Source organism: Piliocolobus tephrosceles, chromosome 7, assembly GCF_002776525.5.
Source record: "Piliocolobus tephrosceles isolate RC106 chromosome 7, ASM277652v3, whole genome shotgun sequence".
Taxonomy (NCBI): Eukaryota; Metazoa; Chordata; class Mammalia; order Primates; family Cercopithecidae; genus Piliocolobus; species Piliocolobus tephrosceles.
The window spans coordinates 9,387,193-9,412,997 of record NC_045440.1 but is presented as its reverse complement, the minus strand read 5'-3'; the positions used below and the strand labels follow the sequence as shown (position 1 = coordinate 9,412,997).

General features: G+C 44.3%; 1 protein-coding gene across 1 annotated transcript in view; it reads left to right on the top strand.

Annotated features, from left to right (window-relative positions):
* MYOM2 (myomesin 2) overlaps positions 1–25,805 on the top strand; it is a 99,049-nt gene that overhangs the window by 56,861 nt on the left and 16,383 nt on the right. The window contains exons 22-31 of the mRNA XM_023219091.2: positions 2,478–2,634; positions 2,727–2,833; positions 5,002–5,046; positions 5,605–5,741; positions 12,423–12,567; positions 12,680–12,739; positions 14,704–14,771; positions 20,062–20,175; positions 20,365–20,452; positions 20,985–21,023. Of these exons, the coding sequence (XP_023074859.1) occupies positions 2,478–2,634; positions 2,727–2,833; positions 5,002–5,046; positions 5,605–5,741; positions 12,423–12,567; positions 12,680–12,739; positions 14,704–14,771; positions 20,062–20,175; positions 20,365–20,452; positions 20,985–21,023 (960 nt within the window). The remainder of the gene's footprint in view (positions 1–2,477; positions 2,635–2,726; positions 2,834–5,001; positions 5,047–5,604; positions 5,742–12,422; positions 12,568–12,679; positions 12,740–14,703; positions 14,772–20,061; positions 20,176–20,364; positions 20,453–20,984; positions 21,024–25,805) is intronic.

Genomic DNA, 25,805 nt, shown 5'->3' with positions numbered 1-25,805 from the left:
GGTATATGGATAAATAAGTGGGAGAGTATGCATGTGTTATATGTACATGTGTATGTATGGAGGGGTATATGGATAAATGAATGGGAGAGTGTGCATGTATTATGTGTACATGTGTATGTATGGATGGGTATATGGATAGACAGATGGGAGAGTATGTATATGTTATGTGTGCATGTATGGATGGGTGTATGGATAAATGAATGGATGTCTTGTTGTTATTTTAAAAAGATTTGGATGGGCAAATGAAGTATGCACTTCAATCTCTGCCTGTGCACTAATGGCCCTGGATTAGAAGGAGAGCACGTTGGGTCATTTTCATGGTTGGCAGCGGTTGTTCTTGGAATGATCAAACCATGTGCAGGAAGGAGGGCATTTTAAAAAGATTACTGCTGGATTTTTATCAGAAAATTTTAAAACTGTTGGTAATTTTCTTGGTTTCAATGAATAAAACTTCCCTGGAGTCAACCTTAAAAGGGTGAATACTTCTGAAGGCAGGACACATATTCACAGGATACACAGTGTATTTTGTGTTGCTGTAACAGAACACTGAGGCTGGGTAATTTGTTTTTAAAAGTTTATTTGGCTCATGATTCTGGAGGCAGGAAGTCTAAGAAGCACAGTGCCGGGATCTGCGGTGGTGGCTCCGGCGGCTCTGGTGAGGGCCTCCTGCTGCCCCACAACATGGCGGAGAACTGGGTGTGTGTGGAAATGGACCCAGCACGGGAGGCAGCCTTGCTTTATAACATTTACTCTCATTGGAACTAGTCCACTCCAGTTTAACTAACCAACATCTGTAGTTATTAGCAAGAATCTACCCAGTCTTTCCAGAAAGACATGAGTCTATCTCAACAACCTCATCACCTCTTTTAGAAAGATTTATATTATTTTATTATTGATTGATTGATTGATTGATTTTTTGAGACACAGTCTCGCACCGTCGCCCAGACTGGAGTGCAGTGGTGCGATCTTGGCTCACTGCAAGCTCCGCCTCCCGGGTTCACACCATTCTCCTGCCTCAGCTTCCCGAGTAGCTGGGACTACAGGTGCCCACCACCACGCCCGGCTAATTTTTTGTATTTTTAGCAGAGACGGGGTTTCACCGTGTTAACCAGAATGGTCTCGATCTCCTGACCTCGTGATCTGCCCGCCTCGGCCTCCCAAAGTGCTGGGATTACAGGCGTGAGCCACAGCGCCCGGCCTTCTTTTTTTTATAGAGACAGGGTCTCACTATGTTGCCCAGGCTGGTCTTGAACTCCTGAGCTCAAGCGATCCACTGACCTCAGCCTCCTCAGCAGGCATGAGCTGCTGCCCCCAGTCATTAATCACCTCTTAAAGGCCCCACCTCCCAACACCACTGCACTGGCTTTTACATTTCAACATGAGTTTTGAGGGGATAAACCACATCCAAACCACAGCCAAGAGTGTGACCTGAGTGTCAGGAAGCAGTGCAGCCTCAGACTGTGAAGATCCTGATGGCTCTCTGTGGTGGCCTCTCGTTGCTTCATCTCACCCTGCCACCTGGCTTTCCTTGCATCTGTGTCTTCTTCATAACCCGAGAGCATTGACACTTCATGGCCTCAGTTCCACTCACCAGCAGAGGCTGAGATGTGTCTTGTCCAATTCCTACTTCCTAAGAGGTAGATTCTGCCTTGCACATGGCTAGATGTTCACCTGGGTCAAAAAGTAGAAATAAACCACAAACAACCCCTACTCCCAAACAAGACAAGGCAAGGCCCCTTGCAGAAGGCAGAGCTGTGTGAAGGGGGAGCTCCGTGGTGGGCACATGGCTGCTGGGCTTCTCCTGAGGGTCACAGGAGGAGATTCCAGAGAGAACAGGATCTTCAGGGCCTGGAGAGGCAGCCCTGATAGGTTTTCTGCGGTAGTATGAGATGCAGAGAAGGAAGTGGGCAGAAATGTGATAAATTAAAAAAATCAGCAACAGCAAAACAACCAAGCCCCTCCAGGTCCTCCCTAAAGTGTTTTCTATCTCATGGCTCTCTGATCAGCCCTGGGTCATTAAATGCAACGGATGATTTGGTGTGAGATGAGGTCTCTGCTTTGGCTAACCTCTGTGTATTAGTCCATTCTTGCGCTGCTATGAAGATATATTGGAGACTGGGTGCTTTATAAAGAAAAGAGGTTTAATTGACTCACAGTTCCTCATGGCTGGGGAGGCCTCAGGAAGCTTACAGTCATGGCAGAAGGTATCTCTTCACAGGGCGGGAGGACAGAGTGAGTGCCAGCAGGGGAAATGCCAGGTGCTTCTAAAACCGTCAGATCTTGTGAGACTCACTCACTATCATGAGAACAGCATGGGGGAACCACCCCCATGATCCAATCACCTCACTCCCTTGACACTTGGGGATTACAATTCGAGATGAGATTTGGGTGTGGACACAGAGCCAAACCATATCCCAAAAAAGAGTTGAAAGAACACCGTGTCCCTGAGCCGCTCACCTCACGCTCTTCTTACGCAGGCACCAAGGAAATCAGTGCTGGTGTCGACGAGCAAGGCAACATCTACCTGGCCTTCGACTGCCAGGAAATGACAGACGCATCTCAGTTCACCTGGTGTAAATCCTACGAGGAGATTGCAGATGATGAGAGGTTTAAAATCGAAACCGTGGGGGACCAGTAAGTCAGGCCTGGAAGTTGGATATTGGAAACTTTTAGAAGTTCCTGCCAACAGAAATGATCGACATTCACCTACTCTTCTTCCTTTTTAGCTCTAAGCTGTACTTAAAGAATCCGGATAAGGAGGATTTAGGGACTTACTCTGTGTCTGTAAGTGATACAGATGGAGTGTCCTCCAGTTTTGTTCTGGACCCAGAAGGTAATATTTATATGGCAGAACCTTGCCTGTTTTGGTTTTATCACACTTTTAAAGATTGACGCCAACATAGAAAAGACTTGCTTAGAAAAAAGATGTATGTTTGCAGGAGGCTGGCGGTGGGGGCTATGTATGTAAGCCAAAGCTTACTTTAGAAATTAAACTCTAAAGTTTATACTGTTTCCACCAAATAGTCTCTGGTCCTGATATATTGCTTGTACAGCCTTCAACTTGTACTTTTAAAGTTGAATCTTAGCCACATTTTAATAGTTTGGTATGCAGAGGGTAACATATTAGCTAAGAAATCTATGAAATTAATGAGACTTATGGATGGAAGAGTCTTCCCTTACTGAGAAATCTGGATGATCAAAGAAAAAATTTTTTATGTGTGTGAAATAGTTTAACTGCCATAGTGAAAACCTGCTGTTCCCTTACAAATGGAAGACAGCAGAGAGAAGTGAAAAAAGCCTGTTTAGTAATAAAGGGGGAAAATAATAGTTTTCTTAGGTAGGTTCACAGACCCGAGTTCACCAGGCACACAGTCTCAGGCAGGCAGGGCTGATTTTTTTTTAACTGTCTGGTATCAAGTGTATTTGTGTGGCCCCTCATCTACCCCACTCACAGGGCAGCGTCAGCCTTAGACATTTTAAAATGAAGGGGCAGTGATGCAGCGTGACCTTGTAGGGCTGGATGGTATCCTCAGATCTCTGGGTTTCTTTGGGTCTTTAAGGCATGTGAGTTTCCAAAAGTTTTCTATTAAAATGGTCTCCACGGATGGCATAAATGATCTCCAGGGATGCCCTACGATTGACAAGCAGATCCTTTAGTTAGCAATCACTGTCCTGGTTGATATCATGCAGAGGCTGTGATCTGAGAACATCTGACCCAGGATGGGTGCTGTGGGCTGGGCAGGAGGATGGGCAGGGACCCATGGAGGGCGCAGCCAGAATCACACTCCCAGCTTCTCGAGTGTGCAGGTCTGGCTCAATGTTGGTTAAATTCGGGAAAACTCATGCACATTTAACAAGACACAGCCGGACAAATGAGGAGGCCGCATTGTCTTGCCTTTCTGGGGTCCTCAGTTCACCACTCACAGGCAGGGCGGGGAAGGACCCAAAATCTACTTGCATACTTTTAAAGCAGCCTCTGCTGGCCCTGCCTCCAGGGTCAGCACAGTTCTGTACCTTCAAGACATCCTGAAGGAATTCTGAAAAGCTATGCATTCCTCTGCACCATTTCAAGGTTTCCATCTTAATTTTAAATATTTTAAATATTTGCAAAAGATAAAATTTCCACCTCTCTTTTATCGTGTATAGACTTCAAATATATTTGAGGCAAAACTTTGCAGTTAAAGATTTAGCTCATTCCATGTATGGAAATTCCTACCAGAAGATTTAACTGGGAAAGCCTGTCCTCCCTGTCAAACCTGCTGCCAATGTGAATTTACTTTTGGTCAGAAAAATCTGACTTCATTTTTCTATTTTGAAAAGACATGTTCTTGAAGGCCTTGGAGACCACCGTCTTGTTTCTGATTCTAATTTTAGGAAGGAAGGAGAAAACATGAAGTGGCTTAGAGCCTCAGATTTTCTTACCTTGCTCTTGGGACTTTCTCAGGAATGCAGTGTATTTTGTTTATTTATTTTTTATTTTTTTGTTTTATTTCTTCCTTCCTTCTTTTTTTTAAATTCATGGTAATATACTATGGTGATGAAATGAGTGGTATGTATACTTTTCTTTAATGAGATTGAAGAAGGAAATCTTGAGAGGGGAAGGAAAGTCGCAGGCCACAAGCATGTTCTCAGCCGGTCCAATCAATTTTAGGGAAGAGCTCACATTAAGTGCAAGCAACTGGAAAAGGCTCCCTTTAAGCTTTCGTCTTCCAAGTCTTCCTATATTCCAGGGATGGACCTGCCCGTGCCCCCAATTCCTTCATCCCCATGACTGTACCCTGCCTTGTCCTCACCTGCCCCTGTACTAGGTGGGTTCTTAAAATGGTGAAGTTTTGGTAAAGCTATCCTCTATGTCCCTCAGACTTATAGTTTAAATTTCTTTCGTGTCCTCCAATTAAATCCTGGGGGTTTCCAATCTTGCTTGTGTGTAGCCTGGCTGATGTCTACAAACCTCTCAATGTGCAGGTCCAAATCAATTGACATACTTTTTCTTTGTTTTAGAGCTCGAACGTTTGATGGCATTGAGCAATGAAATAAAGAACCCCAGTAAGTAAGCCTCCAGCCCTGCACCTCTGCTTGCAGCCGCTGGCTGGAGAGCCATGTTCATTAATGCATGAGCTCTTGGAGGAACAGCTTTGGGGAAAGGACGGCCTCATTTCCTGATCCCAGCTTACAGGATTGAAACCTATTGATTTAAAACAAATATTAGCTTATATTATAGCTTGTTGAAACTTGGCATTGCGTACAGAGTGATTTGAATTTTGGGTTTAGTATAGCTGTCCCTAATCCAAGTGAAATCCAAGATTTCATTTTCTATCAAGTGAAATCTTCTGTTATTGAATTGCATTAAATATAGAAATAATTCAGGCATCTTTACTCATCGAACACGTCCGGAAAGCTAACTGAGAACTCACGTGGTATGAGGCTTTAGAGGTGACAACAGGCTAACTCAAGTTTTATGTTTTATTTTTGGCTTCCATAATCGAATACTCCAGGGTCTCAAAAAATTTAATAACTAGGATTGATATTTCCTTACAATTTGCAGCTATTCTTCCTCACAAGGATTCATGCATTATTGACTTGCGATTTCTTTTCTTCCTGTAGCAATTCCTCTGAAATCAGAATTAGCTTATGAGATTTTTGATAAGGGGCAGGTTCGCTTCTGGCTCCAGGCTGAGCACTTATCACCAGACGCCAGCTACCGATTTATTATTAACGACAGAGAAGTCTCTGACAGCGAGGTGAGTTCCTGTGTGAGTGATCTCTGACTTTGCAGGGAGCCTGCCTTTGTTGTGGTAGGTCAGTTACTGAGTGTCAACACTCTGTCTGTTTCCATCCCTTTTTGAGCCTTAAAGGTTGGGGCGTGGAAGGTTGACAAGATGAATGGAGATGGTTGATTCTTACAATGTTCAAAGGTTTGGTCTGGGTTACAGGAGACATCAGGAGTCTTTAAAATCTGAGCCCGTTGGAATTAAAAATGACTTTGAGCTTGTTTTTGTGAAAAAGGTTCAGGTCAGGTGGGGAAAATATCCTTGATGAATCAGTTCACTTATTCTTGATAATGGTTTTGAAGGTATCTATTTTTTGCTCCATTGTGAGAGAGGCCTCCCTACATTCTCCCCCCGCCGACAGCTTCCCATGGAAGGCATCCCTGGGGAATAAGTTTCTGCGGCTTCCCTACCTGTTTGGGCAGTAATCTTGGTGTGGCAGACTGATCTGACAGTGTGGCTGTCGAGAGCGATGTTCTGGCCAGGCACGGCGGCTCTCACTTGTAATCTCAGCACTTTGGGAGGCCAAGGTGGGAGGATTGATTGATCCCAGGAATTCAAGACCAGCCTGGGCAACATAAAGAGATCCCATCTCTACAAAAAATTAAGAAATTAGTTGGGCATGGTGGTGCTTGCCTGTAGTCCCAACTACTTAGGAGGCTGATGTGGGAGGATTACTGGAGCCTGGGAGGTCTGAGCTGCAGTGAGTTACGATTGAACTACTGCACTCTAGCCTGGGTGGCAGCAAGGCTCTGTCTCAAAAGCAACAACAAAAAAGGCACATGTTATGTCACAGTCCAGACACCATCTGGGTTCTGCTTTTGATTGTATAAAATGAATCTTAACAATTATGATAGGTACTCCTTATTTGTTTGGAGAATATTTGAGAAGCCATTGGTTGTGTTTCGATAAATTTCCTCTTTTCTAAGTACAGCATGCCTGGGACCCAGTTAAAGGACAGCCCTATTTCATGGGGACTTTATTGTTCAGTGGTGACTTGGGGCTCTCTCAGAGGCCCCATCTTTACTGCTTCTGCCTTTTTCCCTTAGTGCCCAGTGTAGAGTGTGGTTGGCAACCTTAGCTGCCTACTAAGTCCTCAGTGTTGACTGGTTTGTTCATTACACAAGTTTTAGGGAAACTATGGGATGCAGGCTCTCCCAGGCAGCCCACCTACCATATTTCTAAGCTGGACCCCTCATTGTAGTCTAGCCTTTGTGTCTGATGGGCATTTAGTAGGACTTAGTTAGATGAATGTTGATCAGACAGAAGTCTTGCGTGGATAAGGATCATAGAATTTTCTTCTTCAGTCAATCTTTTCCATGAGAATCATGACACACTTTAAGACTCACTCCTACGTGGGAGAGTCAGCTAGAAAGTAGAAAACATCTAGCTTCTTTTGGGCTGCAAAAAAGCCAGTGATATAACTATTGCCTATGGGAGACTTAGTTTCTGATCCAGGTAACTGGAGAAATCTTCTTTGAGCAGAGACCATGCTATGAAATGAAATGAAATTTAGGAGAAGTGCACTTTATTTGTGGGATATCTTTTGATGAACATTTCCTACCTGCTGTATAGAGCTTCCTTTCAGGATGGGTGCCCTGGCTCCATGGCTAATCTTTTGGAATATATTTTACTTCTTCAATTAACAATCCACAGGTGCCTTTTACATTTGAAGATTGATGCTATTTTGTGGAAGCCATATGAAAGCCTGTATTTATGACACTTGTAAAATCATTGAACTTCATCTTGCTGCGTAATGGCATTAGCAAGAAGCCTAATTATTTTCTAAAAACTACCAAGACATTGCAGCACAGCAGCTAAGAAAATGGAAAAAGCTGCTATATTGCTAAGAATCTAGTTGATGAGAATCATACCTTTTTCTTACTCAGAGCCAGTGAGAGTAAGTTCTTATCATTCAATCTCTACTCATAGATGTTCGAAGTGAGGATAATGTCGTACAAATAAGGACAGTGCATTTGTCTGATCAACCTGAAGTTTACTTTTGATATTTGAAAGTAAATACTCCACACCGTAAAGAAACCCGAGGTCCATGGGACAGTGTATCCACTGTAATCACAGGTCCCTCTCCTGCTCATGGCACCTCCAAGAGCGACGTCAGTCTCCAGGGATGGCTGCAAAGTTGTTGTGCTTCCTGCAATTGAACTATTCCTTTTTTTTTTTTTTTTTTTGAGACGGAGTCTTGCTCTGTCACCCAGGCTGCAGCGCAGTGGTGCGATCTCCACTCACTGCAAGCTCCGCTTCCTGGGTTCACGCCATTCTCCTGCCTACCGAGTAGCTGAAACTACGGGCGCCTGCCACCGCGCCCGGCTAATTGTTTTTTTATGTATTTTTAGTAAAGACGGGGTTTCACCGTGTTAGCCAGGATGGTCTACATCTCCTGACCTCGTGATCCACCCGTCTCAGCCTCCCAAAGTGCTGGGATTAAAGGCATGAGCCACCGCGCCCAGCTGAGCCATTTCTTAAAATAATCTCCCTCCCTCAAAAACAGTCTGAGGTCATGCCTTCTCATCCATTTCTGTCTCTTTCTATCATTTTAGATGTACCAATTTCCTGTTTAGAAAAAGTCTCAGTGATCTTACACAGTATACATTGTGTGATCTACATCTCTGATATAATATTGGAACTTCTAATTGTGAAGGTGATTTTTGTGTTTATGGGAAATCAAAACCTGGGGTAGGAGTGGAGCAGACTTTATTCTCGTAAACCCTGAAAGTCAGATTCAATGAAGCCACAATTGCAGCATCCCTGGGAGCTGCTGGGAGCCTGGGCGGTCCTCTTCCTTTCCCAGTGGGTGGCAGCACCTATCCTGTATGTCACCTGGTGAATATCCGCTTGGCCAACGCACCAGCAGGGACAGAACAGTCAGATGTGAAGCTGCCCTTACAGAGACTGTCATGGGTCAAAGAAATACACCTTCAGGTAGAGGAGGACAGAGAAGAAAGATAGAACCCAGGTTCTATTAAAACAGTGCAGTAAACACTCTCAGGATTCAGAGAAGGCAGAGAGTTGAAGAGGCTGAACTAGTCAGGAAGGATTTCAAGGGTAGAGGGTTATTGAAATGGGTGTCAAGGAGGTAGAAATCGGGGGTCGGGGGGGGGGGGTGGGGGAGGGGAGGGAGAGAATGAGACATTCCAAGCCGCTCAAGTGCACAGAGAGCCAGGAATGATCAGGGAATAGGGACACAGGGAAGTGGAGGGGTGGGCTCAACGGAGGGGGCTGTTTGCCTGAGTGATCTTATGAAATATTGTTGGGAATGGAATGGGTCAGAAGATACAGGCTTTGAATGTCAGGCAGAAGAACTTAGAAACAATGCTGAAGAAAATGAAGAGAGAGAGAAACTGAACCAAGTGGCTAGTTTGCTAATATTCCTCTTCTAAAGCCTCTCTGGTGGCACTGGCATTTGCAATATCAAAACAGAAATGTAAACTCAGAAAGAGCATTGTGAAAATAAATGCACGTGATTTATCAGAAGAAGGTTGCTGATTTTCTGGCTAAACTTACGTTGTCACCTGCAGATAGAAATTCTCTGTAGTATTGCTGCTAAAGCAAGGGTTGTAAGAGGAGTGTGGTTCTAAGGGCTGACGGAGTCTCCTTTGCTGCCTCATTTGCTGAGCGCCACAGACTATTAGTTTTTTGTTTTGCTCATGAGGCTCCAAGAGCCTCTCTGGATCCTGGGTAAGATTATTCAGGCTGCAAAGCCTTTGCCCCAATTCCAGCTGGGATCAATCCAAAGGTAGATGAAGCTCTGCAGAAAATATTGACAGCAGCTGAGACTGCCGTATTGCTAACTCTGGGCACGAGGACGCCGAGGTCGGGCGTCCAGACTCCCGTGATTCTACGGTGGCATGGCTGGGGCGAGTCCCGCATTGGACGTTGAATGCCTTCGACGCCGTTCTGCCCTGCATTACTGCTGCATTTAGGACAAGTTACACACTGGGATGTGGTCCTTCTACTGTCAAGACCCTGCTCAATGTCAGACATTGTATCATCCAGGTGGAGTACAATGCAATCCACTAGCAGCCATAAAACCTTTCAGTATCTTAGCGCATCCCAAACGCTGAGCGAGCAGAGGCGTGGGGAAGGTGAGCTGGGAGCAGGTGATGGCCCTGGGAGGCCTCTACCCCAGATGCTGCCTGGGTTGGGGCTTCTGTGCCCAAGGCGTGGCTGCACCAGGGCAGGGAGGTCAAAGAGGGTGGTGCAGGGGGTTAGCTGTTGAAGGAAGGGAGGTGACAGGTGCAGCCAGGGATGGAGGAAGGACCGGCTGGGATAGGTTTGTAGTTTCAGCCAATGACTGATCTGGTGGGGAAGGTCTCAGTTGATCAAGAAGGCTTCCTGGGTCTGCACTGGGAAGGACGCTCTGGTCCTGACCACGTCCGTGGGCTCTCACCTAGAAGGATAGTTATCTTCTAAAATTGTTCAGTGTCACTCAGTAGTGTCAGAGACCACAGCCACCTCAACACCACGGATGGCAGGATGAGTTAAGCCCCCTCCAGCTGACTTTCTCATCAGAACCTCGATGGATGTGTGTTTGGTGTTTCTCACTACCAGGCATGATGCTAGGCACGGCGTGAGGCTGCAGGGATGAGTAAGGCCGTGCCTGCTCTCAGGAGCTCAATGTCTAGCGAGACAGACGGCAGGAGGATAGGTAGGCCGGGGAGGGTGCTCCCGAGGGCAGGGTGCTGCTGGGGGAGGGGAGGCACGGCTGTGGAAACCCCAGAAAACACCAAGCCTCACCCTGGGATATCAGGGAAGTCTCCCTTGGAGCCAGTCACAAGGGCTGCATTCGGGTGAGGTGGCCACGGCAAGGATGGGCAGAAGCTGCTGCACGGTTGCAGAGAGGCCTGCGAGCTCAGAACTGTGGGGCATGGCCCTCGGGGAACTCCAAGGCATGAAATGTATCCCTATATTCATCCCCAAAGCAGCAGAGAGGCAGGTAGTCCAGGCTTCTGTGGACTGTTCCTGTCATACAGTAAAACCTAGAAATCATGAAGCGATGCAGTTTCATGTTCTCAGAGCAACCAACAGCCTCCCCTCCCAATCTTTCTCCCATCTTAGCAATAAGACCGCTGCACTGCAGGCAGGAAGGGGGAATTGTGTGGGCAAATGTTTGTAGTTTGGTCATATGCACTATATATGACAAAATTTCTTTTTTCCCCCTTTTTCTGAGACAGAGTCTCGCTCTGTTGCCCAGGCTGGAGTGCAGTGGCGTGATCTCGGCTCACTGCAACCTCTGCCTCCTGAGTTCAAGCAATTCTCATGCCTCAGCCTTCTGAGTAGCTGGGATTACAGGCATGTGCCACCATGCCTGGCTAATTCTTGTATTTTTAGTAGAGATGGGGTTTCACTATGTTGGCCAGGCTGGTCTGGAACTCCTGACCTCAGGTGATCTGCCTGCCTTGGCCTCCCAAAGTGCTGGGATTACAGGTGTGAGCCACTGCACCCAGCCCAACAAAATTTCTTTTTATTTTTTTGAGACAGGGTCTTTCTCTGTTGCCCAAACGATCCTCCTGCCCTAGCCTCCTCTGTAGCTGGGACCACAGGGATGTGACAAATTTATATAGTGTTACAAAGGAAAACTTGTTTTCAGAATTACAAAGAAGAGATGGTTGAATATATTAAGAACATATATTGGCAAAGACCAATACCATATGAAATTGGTTTGAAACAGTTCTAAAAATTACACAGACTGATTGATGTTTTGAAAGGTTTCATTAGAATTAGAGTTATTTAAGCGAAAAAGTGAAATTTACGAATATTAATTTATAATAATTTTAATAATTATCAAGCACAAAAGTAAAAATATCAAACCCCCAAATAAGGAAACCAACAAAAAAATAAAAATAAAAATAAAACATAAAAAAGAGAAATAAAGAGAAATAAGCATTAATAAAGGTAGGGAAAATGGTTTTAGTGAAGTTAAAAATTTAATAAATAAACATCACAAAATCAGAGGGAAAAAAATGATCAGATTTGCTCAATGCATCTGTGTGTTAGAGAAACACTTGTTCTTCGATTTGTAGGATTACCTAAATAAAATGTGTTCATATATATCTGTGCATGTACTGTAGAATAAAATGAAACACTGAAAAAATAAAAAATCAAAAGTGATTAAAAAAGTCAACACCTGTTGGAGGTCCATTTATCCTTTCCTCACCTGAAACCCCTGCATCCTAATGGACAGCAGCAGGTTGGGGCTTGTGGGTGCTGTGTCTCAGGAACTGAAGCTGACAGTGGCTGTGGAGATTGCCTGTTGCCGCTATCCATGTGGGATTTTGTCATCAGCTGGTGATCGTTATAATTCATATCAATTGCATATCATTTTATTTTCTCCTGTGAATTTTATCTGCTTCACGTTAGTAACTCATTCTTGGGTAGGTGTGGAGTCTGCCTAGAAGGTACCTGGTTTGGACTCTCAGATCTCCTCACACAGCCAGGCTTTGTCACTGAGTGACAGCTCATACCCACAAGTTTGATCCTTGTTCACCGGGAGGTTTCCTTGATAAAATTTCATTTTGGTTTCTTCCTGTCATAATCCCTTAAGATCTCATGGCTGATGTAATTGTTAAATGCTGAGAGGGAAAACTAGGAGAGATTTCCTTGTATAATTCTCTATTTCCCTTGTTTTGCTTGCAGATACACAGAATTAAATGTGACAAAGCTACTGGCATTATTGAGATGGTGATGGATCGATTTACTATTGAAAATGAGGGGACCTACACTGTGCAGATTCATGATGGAAAAGCCAAAAGTCAGTCTTCTCTAGTCCTTATTGGAGATGGTATGCTATATCGAATATTTCCATATGTCCATAAAAGATAATTCAAATGAAATTCTTTTGGAGAGAAGCAAACATGTTTTATATGTATTTTTTTTTTAAATATTGAATTTAGCATTCAGGACTGTGCTGGAAGAGGCTGAGTTTCAAAGGAAAGAATTTCTCAGGAAACAAGGTGAGTCACTGACCTGCTCCCCTGCCCCCAGCATAAAGCAAAGACTTACGATTGAAGTATTTGTCAGAAGCAGATCCTACGTGATCCCAAGCAACCCTAAAGGCTGTTCTAAATGATTAAAGGTTAGGCCAGGCCAGGCATGGTGGCTTACGCTCGTAATCCCAGTACTTTGGGAGGCTGAGGTGGGAGGATTACCAGAGCCTGGGAGTTCAAAACCAGCCTGAGCAACACAAGCAGAACCTGTCTTAAAAAAAAAAAAAAAAAAAAAAAGAAAAGTTAGACCATTGCCATTTCTTAGCACTAGAAATGTGTATAGTTTTCTGTTCTTTGTCCTTTACATGTATTTTGCCTGCATTTTAAAAAATGCTTCTACCTTTAAAAGCCCCAGACTCGTCTGTTTAATGTTCACATTTCCCGTTATTATCTTAAGTCAAAGAAACCATCAGTCTAACCAGGATCTGTGGCTGACTTGCTGACTAACTACGCTCTTCTATACGCTGCTGGGAGGTGGTTCTTCCGATACACTTATTTCTTTTAGGCACCCCTTTGCATAAAACACTTTAAGAGCCCCATAAAGCATGCACCAGATAAACGCAGGCTTTCCACAATCTGCACCCACCGCTTAACCAGATCTTATTTCCCACCATGGGGACAACTTCCTGGATGGGCCGGACTGATTTCTTCACTTTGCCCCTTCTTGGGCGTCCATGCCTGTCTCTGTGTGGTCTTGTCTCTCTTGAGGTCTTTCCAATCCCAAGTCCAACGTGGGTCTTCCTATCTCCCTGTGGCCTCCCGCTGTGGCCTTCCCTGACTGCAGGGGCCCCGGCTGTTCCTTTCGCCGGCTCTGAGCCTTTGTGAGGGGCTGGATGTTACCCTGCACTCAGAGGACAGGCCGGCTCTTCCGTTGTTTGTCGAATTCCTAACATTTCTTATGTGGTTGAGCATCTCGTAGATGCATGGGGCTTACCAACTGCATGGGAAAGGAACCCACTTTATAGCCATGAGTGATGAAGAAAGCGTGCCTCTAGCTTTAATGTCCAGACACAGTCCAGCAATTTTAATGAAAAAGAATAAAGAATGGAGGTGGAGGAGGCAGGGGCATCATTTGGCTTTGAAATGTAGAGAAGGTAGTAGAGGCTATTCCTATCAACAGGAAATTGTTCATTCTACTTAAAATTGTGGGAGCTTTTAAATTTTCTAATGACAAACAATATATTTTAACTAGATTGCTTTTACAAATACATGTTAACTAGATACAAAGGAAAATGAATACATTTTAGATTCTCAAACATACCCCAAGGGTTTATTCAAATAATATTTTTATATATGGGATTTCTATACTTCTTGAGAAAAATTAGAATATGAAGTATGAAACATAAAATCAAAACATTCATTTTTATTTTTCATTGTTTTTATTTCTAATAGTCACAAATATTTTATTTTACTTATTTCTACATTATGAACATTTTTTGGCCAACTTTGTAGGATGTATTCATATATATGAAAGAAGTCAACACATACTTTCCAAATCTGCTTTGTATTTTTGCACTGAATGGCAAAAGGGTATTAGTGTATGACTTATTCCTACATGTATTTTAAATAAAAATGATTAACATTTTAAAAAAACATACATAAACCCATCTTTGATTTTGAATGCTATCTAAAGAAAATGTGTTTTACACAATCGCTAGGTCAAACTGTTATTTCTTCATCTCATGTCTATGCTCTTATTTAAAGATATTTACCGTGTTGTCAAATGTTCGGTTAGACGTACTTTGGGAAACAAAATATAACTATTTCAATAGTCTCCTTTCTAAAGAGCAATAGATATGAGATGTCAGTAAGGAGGAGCCATCATTATATATACACACCTTGCGTATATGTGTAGGTATATATATAATAGCTATATATTTATTTGTTTACTTCCTTTTTAAAAAGTTGTTTTTCCTTTTTTTCCTCCTTAGGCCCTCATTTTGCTGAGCAATTGCACTGGGACGTCACAGAAGAATGTGAAGTTCGACTTGTTTGCAAGGTGAGAAACCTGGTTCTAACAGGGAAACACTAAGTCTCGTTCTGGTTCCTATCAGAGGGGCCTTTCAGGGAGCAGCTGTGGCCAAATCTGTGCTGCTGGTGATGAAACGTGTGGTGTCTGTGTAACTGCGGATGGGCAGAGTGGCTTTTGGGTCCTGTGGAGTTTTTATTACTTGGACTTTAGTGCTTGTCTTTTCTTCTTCATGAAAAGATTACAGTGTTATGGGATGCAATGGAAGGTTGGATTACAAAAATTTTACTTAAACTATTATTGAGTTTATGAGAAAGCATGCCCTGGTGAAATACACCTGGAGGTGCTACTCATATGAGTTCCTCAGGAAAGAAAAGGCATGCTTTGGAGACAAGATGCTTTTTTTCAGTTTCATTTAACAATGTAGTAATGAAATGTTTTATTACTAAATATAAAAATCTGCTTTTTTAAGCAGCAAACCTTCAATTTAATAACCACGTACTATTTGACTGTCTCAGGATGAGGGGATGGGGGGAAAAGATCAATAATGCATTATTTTTATCCCCAAACTAGTTTCTTATTGTCTACTGGATAAGAGAGAAAAGTAAACAGATAGTTTCAACAAAGAGATGATTCCTGAGCTGCGTGTGCCAAGGGGACTAAGAATTATGCAGGCCAGAGGGTGGGAAAAGATGGTTCCAGGAAGATCCAGCAGCAGGGAGGGACAGAGAAGCAGGGAGGGACAGAGAAGCAGGGAGGGACAGAGAAGCAGGGAGGGACAGAGAAGCAAGGAGGGACAGAGAAGCAGGGAGGGACAGAGAAGCTGAACTGTGCACTTAAAAATAAAAACAATAAAAAAAACCCAAGGCGATGGGCAAGTGGGGCAATTCTCCTGCAGGACCCAGAGGCTGGCCATGGTCTGAGAGGGTGCAGAGCACCTGAGGGCTGTTAGTGCAGTGACATGGGCTGCTTGTTGACAAGGAAGGCTGAAGGTGGCAGGGCTGGAGGACGATGCTTCAGCAGGCTGCTGAGAAAGGGTAACTCCAGCAGGACAGTTTCATATCCACAGAGAGAAGGAGATTTAGGATAAACATCCAGCAGTTAAAACCAGCAGGAGTTGGCAAGTAGCTGGGTGTGGGTGAGAGGGAAGGACCGAGTGGGTGTGATATTACTTGAGATCAGCACTGTATGGGGAGGGCCAAGTTTTAGGGTTTTGAGAATACATTCAATTTCACAAAGATTTAGTTATATCCGTGGAATGGGCAATAAGGCATAACCAGCTCACAATGGGACATGTGAACCTGGCAGCAATGGGAAAGTCAACTGGAGCACGTGGATTCATGAGATATTGGGTGTGGATTCATGAGATATCGGGAATGCTTGGCTGTGGACATGACGCAAATGGGTCAAGCTGCCAAAGGACAGCCTTTAGAGACACGAACATCACAAACAATTGGGGCATTCTGGAAAATTCAGATTGTCAGAGGAGAAGAGGAGAGCAGCTCTGGGATTATTGAGCAGAAACCCTCAGAGAGTTCAGAGGGAAAGCAAATGACTTGGTGGCCGCTGGCAGGGAGGGACTTCGGAGTGAAGCGCTGCATGGCCGGGTGGAGATGGGCAGCTGGAGGAAGTGCTGCGTGGCTGGGTGAGGAGGGGTGGCTAGAGGCAGCATGGCCTGGGTGCTATTGGCAAGGCGGGGTCTCTACGTGGTGGGCTGAGGAGATGAGAGACAAGGGAGAATGTGAGCAGGAGCCCGCTGCCCTCTGAGGTGCTCAGCGGGCCGTGAGGGAGAGAGGGGAGTCAGGGCGGCTTTGTCTTTCTCTCTTTCTGGATGGGGACACTCAATCCTATTTATAGGCAGAGGGGTCAGTAGAAGAGGAGTCACAGGTGAAGGAAAGGGAGGGCATGGGGATGCAGGAGGGGCAGTGCTGACCTGGAGGGTGATGAGACCAGGAGGTCAGCACAGCCGTGCAGGGGGCTGCTTGGCCCCCAGGGCAGCTCCCCGTGAAAGACAATGAGGGGGTGTGGGTGATGCCGAAAACCAGGGCAGAGCAAGCAGCAGATCCACCAGTGTAGCCAGTTGGTTTCACGCTCTTTCCAGTGAAGGTTGAAGGGCGTTGAAGATGAGGAAGGTGGCCCACGGTTGGGTGGGTGGCAGGAGTGGACTGTGATTGCCACTGAAGGAGGCATGAGAGGAGCTCCTTATTAAGAATGGAAATCACTGTTGAGTGCACCAGTGTGGAGACAGCTCGTAGTGGCCCAAATAGGGGTGCTGGGGTTGATGTTTCCAGATGTGGCTGGTGACGTTGGTGTGAGTCAGGGGATAGACTCATGATCGGGGTCTTGCTGGATGGATGTTGCAAGAAGGGAAGACGGAATAGGAACTTTGGGTCTTGCTTAACTGTAGTTAGTTGGTCAACCAGCTGTCTAAGTTGAGCAGGAAAAGTGAGGCCAAGCGGGACAAATGGAGAGGAGGCAGGGCTAAGCCTTGGTGATCTCCACTGGGCCACCTTGGTGGGGACACTGGGGTGTGAACTCGTTGATGCGCGTAAGCGTTGGGTGGGGACCTGCCATGAAGAGGTCTGCAGTGCACTCGGAAGTGGACCCAGACACACGGATTTGCAGGAGGGTGGGCACGGAGGTTTGGAACTAGGTGGGTGTTGAACACACCCTAGATAGGTGCAGGTTGCTTGTAGAAATTTGTGTGATGAAACGAACCTTTCTTACTATTTTGATCATCCTCCGTATTGGTAATTAATTTGCAATTTGATTTCCTGTTTATATATATGTGTGATAACTAGAGCTAAGGCTTTAATATCAAACACACTCAAGGTTGTGGTAAATTTATTAAATACTTAGATTTTTGGTAGTGAATTTCTTGCACTAGTATGTTTAAAAGGAAGACTCAGAAATGAAAACATTGATAAAAGAAGAGAAGAAGGTTACTTGCAAGGAAGCTGCAAGGGAGGTGGTCTTTAGAAGTCTTTCTCAACAAATGAAAAGCATAATGGATATTTAAAGGGAAGAAACCCATCAGGTGACTGATGATAGCCTATGTACGTAGTCCATTTATGCTGGAAAAACAACTTTCTCCAATTATTTACCCTATGCAGAAAGGTATATTTCCTCAAAATTTTAGACATCAGTTCCTTAAAATCAGTTCCTTAGGGAGTCAGCAACTCAAAGCCCAGAGCAAGTCAGAGTGACTCGGTTATGGTGTCAGTTTATTCTTTGTTGTTGTTGTTGTTGTTCTGACCGTGCCATAAAAGGTGGGTGTGCACTCCCAAGGCCAGTGGCGAGACCCCCAAGTTCTGCTTTCCATGGGCTCTGATATCATCTTAGTGGGATAGAACTGTCTATAAATATTTAAAAGTATTTTAGGTTACCTGACTAAAGTGATTCATAAATCTTTAAACACAGATATTGGGAAAACTAATATTACTTGAGATTTGAGGGTTTTTTGGTGCAATTTAACATATTTGATTTACATACTTGTGTCCCTGTCAAGCCTGTGATTCTGTGCACCATTTTGTCTACATGGTTTTTCATTTAATAATGTGGTGCAGATGGCTATTTTAAAAATTATTTACATGAAAAAAATACATGGAGAAAAATTTATACAGGGATACATTCACATTATAACTTCAGAGAAAACCATTTTTGAAAGTTTAAGACACAGAGAAACCACAATCATAAACATAAGAAAATCTGTTAAACATTTGTTACACAGCAGAAATGGAGAATTAGCACTGACTCTTAGAAAGTGTGAGTCAGGAATGGGCCATATGTAGCTTAAGAAGTGATGTTATCATCTTTCCTAGACATTCATGTACAGTTTAGGTGCCCATATTTTAAAGAGTTTATGGTAGAGAGAAGTTAAGGGAGTGCAGAGAAGAAACAAATGAGTTGTTTTGGGGAATTAGAACCGCCTCCCCCACTTATAGGACAAATACATTGATTACAGTTTTTTTTTTTAGAAAACAGAAATTGAAGGTCATTGGAAAGGCATTTATTGGAAAGGACCAGCCATGTAAAATTGGAAAGGACCAGCAATGTAAAATTTCTTTGAAGAAGAGAGGAAGGGAAAACAGTATTGATTTAAGAGACAGTAAGCAATTAGATTGGTATTGAAAACAGACACCAAAGAAAATCCTGAAATGTTAAAGTAAAAAGGATCGTGTGCTAGAGTCGTGGAGCCTCAGCCTCAGTCCATTCTAAGATTTGTTATCAAAGAGTGGTTCTGACTTTAGAAGGAAGACTCTACTTAGGAGCTCAGTGGGATACCTTCCATCTGTGTATTCCACAAACATTGACGTGACAACCTCTGTGTGCCAGGCAGGCAGCCATGCACTTGGGGACAAGTGTTAGTGAAACAGACAAAACCCCTGCTTCACAGAGATTCAGTCCCAGTGCTGTCAAGAATGATGCCATTTCCCATAGCACATGTGGAAATTCTGTGTTGTACTGTTGTGTTACCCCAGCAGAGCTGATCACACTGTTGAATCGTTTGCAATCTTTTGTCATCAACATCACTCTTCTTGAATCCACATGGATGTGAACGTACAATTGTCAGACTCGTATAATCTGATGGGATTCGTATATTCTGCCATGCTGAATCCGAATTCTACCTCGTCCCTCACTCTTCTTGAACCCACATGGATGTGAATGTAGAACTGTCATACTCCCATAGTCTGATGGGATTCGTATATCCTGCCATGCTGAATACGAACTCTTCCTTGTCCCTCAGACGAATGCCAAAGCATGTGAATTGGAATGCTCACTTATCTTCGGAGTGCGCAAAGCTTAGTTTCTAGCCAGTGATTGAATTGTGAGGAATTTCAGTTAAGGGAAGGTCCTCACCTCTAGTGGGCATTTTTTATGTTAAGGTTTCATTTCCTTTGTGTCCCTGTACCTGAAATGTGATGCTGCTAAAAGAGCAGCTGCCAAGCAGCTTTATAGACCCTCAGAATATTCTATATTATTTAGAAATCCCTATATATACTGCTTAAGACTTGTCTTTGTTAATGACATTTCATATAGACCAAAAGATCTTTACGCCCTCTAATTTCATGGACTAGAATGACGAGAATCATTTGTCCTTCTGTGAGCAACTGTGAGGACTTAATAACTTTAGAAGCTGGAATTTAGAAATGTGTTTGATGTTATTAGGAGCGACAGCTTTTCCATAAGCCTTCGTCTGAGACCGTCTATAGTAAAAATTAAGGTTTTTTGAGGGGACTCTGTGATTTAAAATTCTAATAGACTTTTTCTCATGAGTCAGAATGATTTACATACTAAACTTAAGATTTCTATTTCATAGGTTGCAAACACCAAGAAAGAAACCATTTTCAAATGGCTCAAGGATGACGTTCTGTATGAAACGGAGACATTGCCTGACCTGGAGAGGGGGACCTGTCAGCTGCTCATCCCAAAGGTATCAGGCATTGAGTAATACAAGACCAAAGCAAAGCAAAAACGGCACTTTCAAATAACTCGAAATTATGTATTCCTCTAATTTGCATCCTGAATTTCAGTGGTTTGCAAAGAAAATGTATTAAGAGTTTATTACACTTTCTATTGCTGTATTGATTTTACATAAATATGGAATGTGTTTTATTTGTAGTTGTCAAAGAAGGACCATGGTGAATACAAGGCAACCTTGAAAGATGACAGAGGCCAAGATGCATCCATCCTTGAAATAGCTGGCAAAGGTAAAAGAAAACCTTCTTTGTTCTGCGAACAAAAAATTCCTTTCACCAACAGGATGCGATGTGTTCTGAAGGCAGGTCTATCTCTAGCCTCAGCTATAGCACACCTTGTTTCTTTAGCGGTAACACTGTACAAGAAAATATATTTGTTCTTTGGTTGCCTTCAGAGTTTTTTCAGTGTTTTAGAATAATGTATGATATTACTTTGGGTTTATATGAAATGTCATTTTGGTCCATCATCAGAAGCCAAGTAACCCATTACTAATGCAGTTAAAATGATAGAAACACCGAGGCAGTGATTCAGTTAAATGTAGAGTTGGATTTAAGTAAAACGTTCTGGATCCTTGTTTAAAAGTGAAGAGGTTAGAAGGATTTATTGCACACATAAGCCTTTTATGGATAAAGATTGCCATTTTAATGATTCATTTTTCAACTGAATATCACAATTTCCTGTATTGATTTAATTAAACATTGAAAATGCGGCTTTCTGTTAAAATTACATGTCGTAATGGTGCGTATCCCTTCTCATTTTCAGTGTACGACGACATGATTTTGGCAATGAGTAGAGTCTGTGGTAAGTAAATGCCTTTTAATTTTCAAGTCATTTGGGGTGCTGAAATCACTATTTCCTGAGATGGGCAGTCACTGCTGCAAAAGAGGGCACGATGGAGCTGCGGTGGGTGTTCTGTGTGAGGCCCTGGATTGAAGGGCAGGGTGGTGATCTGCTGCCCATGAGGCTTCTTCAAGGACTTCTCACAGTTTTGTCTGGAGTTTGAATTTTACTTTAAGAAACTGTCTGGGCTTCCTGATTAGCCACTTCTTCTATCCTGCCTTAGGTTAACTGGCATGATTGCTTTGTACACAATTGCTGTGAGCGGCTTTGTACACGTGTTGAATAGCCGTAATGAATTTTCAAAACTCTCACTTTCCGTCGTACACGTTACATCATTATGTTATCTTTACAAATAAATGCCCAGAGGTGGGATTGCTGGATCACATGTCAGTTCAGCCTGTTTTTGGAGGAACCTCCACACTGTTTTCTATAATGGCTGTATTAATTTACATGCCACCAACCATGCACAAGCGTAGCCTTCTCTCCTCGCCAGTATTTTATCTTTTGTCTTTTTGATAATAGCCATTCTAACAGGTGTGAGATGATATCTCACTACAGTTTTAATTTGCATTTCCCTGATGATTAGAGATGTTCAGTATTTTTCATGTATCCGTTGGCCATTTTTCTGTCTTCTTTTCAGAAATATCTGTTCAGATCCTTTGCCCATTTTTAATGGGTTATTTGTTTTCTTCCTGTGGAGTTCAGTTCCTTATGGATTTTAAGTATTAGTCCCTTAGCTAATGCATAGCTTGAATATATTTTTTCTCCTAATCCATGGGTTCTTTCTTCATTCTGTCAATTGTTTCCTTTGCTGTGCAGAAGCTTTTTTAGTTTTGTGCAGTCACATTTATTTACTTTTGCTTTTGTTGCCTGTATTTTTGGTGTCCTATCTAAGCGATCACTGCCCAGATCAATGGGGTGAAGCATCTCCCCCAAGCTTCCTTCCAGCGGCTTCGCAGTTTCAGGTCTTACGTTTAAGTCTTTTATCCAATTTGAGTGGATTTGCCCTTGTGGTGTAAGTTAAAGCACCAATTTCACTCTTCTGCATGTGGATATTCAGTATTCCCAGCACCATTTATTAAAGAGACTGTCTTTCCCTATTGTATCTTCTTGGCATCTTTGTTGAAAACCAATTGACCATCAATGTTTAGTTTTATTTCTGGGCTCTTTATGCTGTTCCATTGGCTGATCTGTCTGTTCTCATGTCAGTGCCATGCTGTTTTGGTTTCTGTAACTATATAATATATTTTGAAATGAAGGAGTGCGATGCCTCCAGCTTTGTTCTTTGTCCTCAAGATTGCTTAGACTATTAGAGGCTTTCCTGAGTGCATATGACTTTTAGGATTATTTTTCCTTTTTTTTTTTTTGAGATGGAGTCCTTCCCTGTTGCCAGGCTGTAGTGCAGTGGGTCAATCTCAGCTCACTACAACCTCCATCTCCCAGGTTCAAGCAATTTTCCTATCTCAGCCTCCAGAGTAGCTGGGACTACAGGCACGCACCACCATGCCCAGCTAATTTTTTTGTATTTTTAGTAGAGACAGGGTTTCACCACACTGGCCAGGATGGTCTCCATTTCCTGACCATGTGATCTGCCTGCTGCAGACTCCCCAATTACATGCTTGAACCACTGTGCCTGGCCAAGGATTATTTTTCTATTTCTGTGAAAAACAACATTGAAATTTTGATAAGAATTGCACTAAATCTTTAGATTGTTTTGGGTAGTAAAAATGTGGCTTTACTCTTATACTCATGAAATTATTTTGTGTTAAAATATCTCATTATGTGCCCAAGGGTCACTCACGGATAACAGAACTGACCAGAAGGTCTTGAAGAGTGAGTGTGTATAAGGCAAATGTAAAAGGCAGAGTCCTCACTGTGTGCTCGTCACCTCAAGGCAGAGATGCAGCCACTGAGAGGACATACACATTATGTTGGGAGTTGGATAGGGACAGAGGGGACAGGCCCAGAACTTCCCACATCACTAGGGAACCTTTATTCTCATGGGAAACCGGACACCGTGGGCCGTAGTCTCTCCCTGACGTATCAGAATGAAAGAGGTGGAAGCCACGTTGTCAACACACTCACACCCACACACTTACATCCCCACACTCACACAGCAGTCTCACACACACGATTTCCCACTCACACTCATACACAGACACACACACACACCAGTATACCCACACCCGACACACACACACTTATACATGCACTCACACGTGAACTCACACACTGATGCCCACACACTCATACACACACATACGCATATGGGCACACACTTATGTGGACTCTCATACACCAATGCATACAGACTCATACACGGGAGCCCTGGGAGGCTGGGAGAGCACTGGGGGAGGCTGATCGAGGCTGGGGAAACACTGGGAGAGGCTGATGGAGGCTGAGGGAGCACTGGGGGAGGCTGATAGAGGCTGGGGAAGCACTGAGGGAGGCTGATAGAGGCTGGAGAAGCACTGGGAGAGGCTGATGGAGACTGGGGGAGCCCAGGGGGAGGCTAATAGAGGCTAGGGAAGCACTGGGAGAGGCTGATGGAGGCTGGGGGAGCACTGCGGGAAGGCTAAAAAAGTCTGGGGGAGCACTGGAAGAGGCTGATAGAGGCTGGAGGAACACTGGGGGAGGATGGGGGAGTACTGGGAGAGGCTGATGGAGGCTGGGGGAGCTGCTTCTGGTCTCTGTGGTTTGCTTTCAGGCTGCTCCGACCCTCCCGTGTTCTGCCTGGTTAGGGTGGTGTTGGTTTCATGAATCAGTGTCAGCGAATTTGAGGGGAGGGAAGGGGGTCGGGTAGGGGAATATGGCTCTGCAGTCTGTTAACTTCACCCAGTTCCCAAGCTGTTTTTCAAGTTATGATTCCTTGAAGGGTGAACTGCTGTCTCCTGGTAGAGGAAACAGAGTCCCACTTGACTGGGGAGGGGAGATGGTGGTCAGGGATCTCTGCTTCTTACAGATTTTCAGTAACCCTCTTGTCTGCAGCCGGCCCAGATGCAGGGACCCTCCGAGTCCTGGGCTCACTCCATTCCCTGGGCACTTCTTGGCTTTCTTAGCCCCGCACAGTTCCCTAGACCTCATGCCCCTCCCTCTACCTCCGGAAGCTCTGGGGATGGGCTCAAAGTCGGCCATTTCCTTCCCTGTTGTCCCTTGGGTTCCTGGGTGCTTTCCTCCCTTGCAGTGGACTAGCGGGGTTTAGAGAAGTGTGGAGGTCTAGGCAGGCAGTACCTTGGCATGACGTGGTGACGCAGCCGCAGGCGGCAGTACTGTGGTGTGACACTGTGAGGCAGCCGCAGGCAGGCAGTACCTCGGCGTGACGCGGTGCCGCAGCCGCAAGCGGCAGTACTGTGGTGTGACGCCGTGAGGCAGCCGCAGCCAGGCAGTACGTCGGCGTCACGCCGTGACGCAGCCGCAGGCGGCAGTACCTCGGCATGACGCGATGACGCAGCCGCAGGCGGCAGTGCCGTGGTGTGACGCTTGACGCAGCCGCAGGCAGGCAGTACGTCGGCATGACGCTGTGACGCCGCCGCAGGTGGCAGTACTATGGTGTGAGGCGGTGACGCAGCCGCAGGCGGCAGTACCACGAGGTGACGCGGTGACGCAGCCGCAGGCGGCGGTACTATGGTGTGACGTGGTGACGCAGCCGCAGGCAGGCAGTACTATGGTGTGACGTGGTGACGTAGCAGCAGGCGGCAGTACTATGGTGAGACGGGGTGACGCAGCCTCAGGCAGGCAGTGCCCTGGCGTGACGCGGTGACGCAGCCGCAGAGAGCTTCACGCACGATCTCTTCATTCTTCCCCAACTCTGTTACGGAAGGGGTCTTTATTTATTTAGTTTTGGTTGATGTTCTTTCTTTCCTCATGTGCATTTAAGGATAAAAGGAAAACAAAGAGCTTCGCTATCACGAGCGTTTTTATTTTGGTTTTATTTCTTTGCATAGTTGGAGTCACAAACAGCGTTCATTTTTTGTTTTTTCCCCCCACATATTTTATAATAATTTTCTTTGTTTTATATAGATGTGACATTCACATTAACTTTTGAAATAATTACTTATTGTTTCATGAATCACAATATCATGGTTTAAGCTCTTTTCTATTGAGAAATTAATGAGTTTTCGTTACTTTAAATAATTGTACAGTGCACATCTTTGGGCAAGAAAAGGCTCTTTCTTTTTTTTTTTTTTTGCGACGGAGTCTCGCTCTGTCGCCCAGGGTGGAGTGCAGTGGCCGGATCTCAGCTCACTGCAAGCTCCACCTCCCGGGTTCCCGCCATTCTCTCGCCTCAGCCTCCGGAGTAGCTGGGACTACAGGCCCCCGCCACCTCGCCCGGCTAATTTTTTGTATTTTTTTAGTAGAGACGGGGTTTCACCATGTTAGCCAGGATGGTCTCGATCTCCTGACCTCGTGATCCGCCCGTCTCGGCCTCCCAAAGTGCTGGGATTACAGGCTTGAGCCACCGCGCCCAGCCAAGGCTCTTTCAATATTTAGGAATATGTTATTTGAGTGAACACCTAGGAGCACGATACGTAGAAAACTAAGAATAATTTTAATATACTATAAATTTCAAGTTGCTTACTAAAATGAAAAAATACTATTTAAAATCGCTGTTTGCTACAATATCCTCCGCAACAGTTGGTGACCATCTTATTTTCCATTATCTGTGCTAATTATGTAAATCTAGTTTTCTAGGTAACTGTATGTGAATGTAAATTTCCAAAGGTTGAATATCTGATAACAATC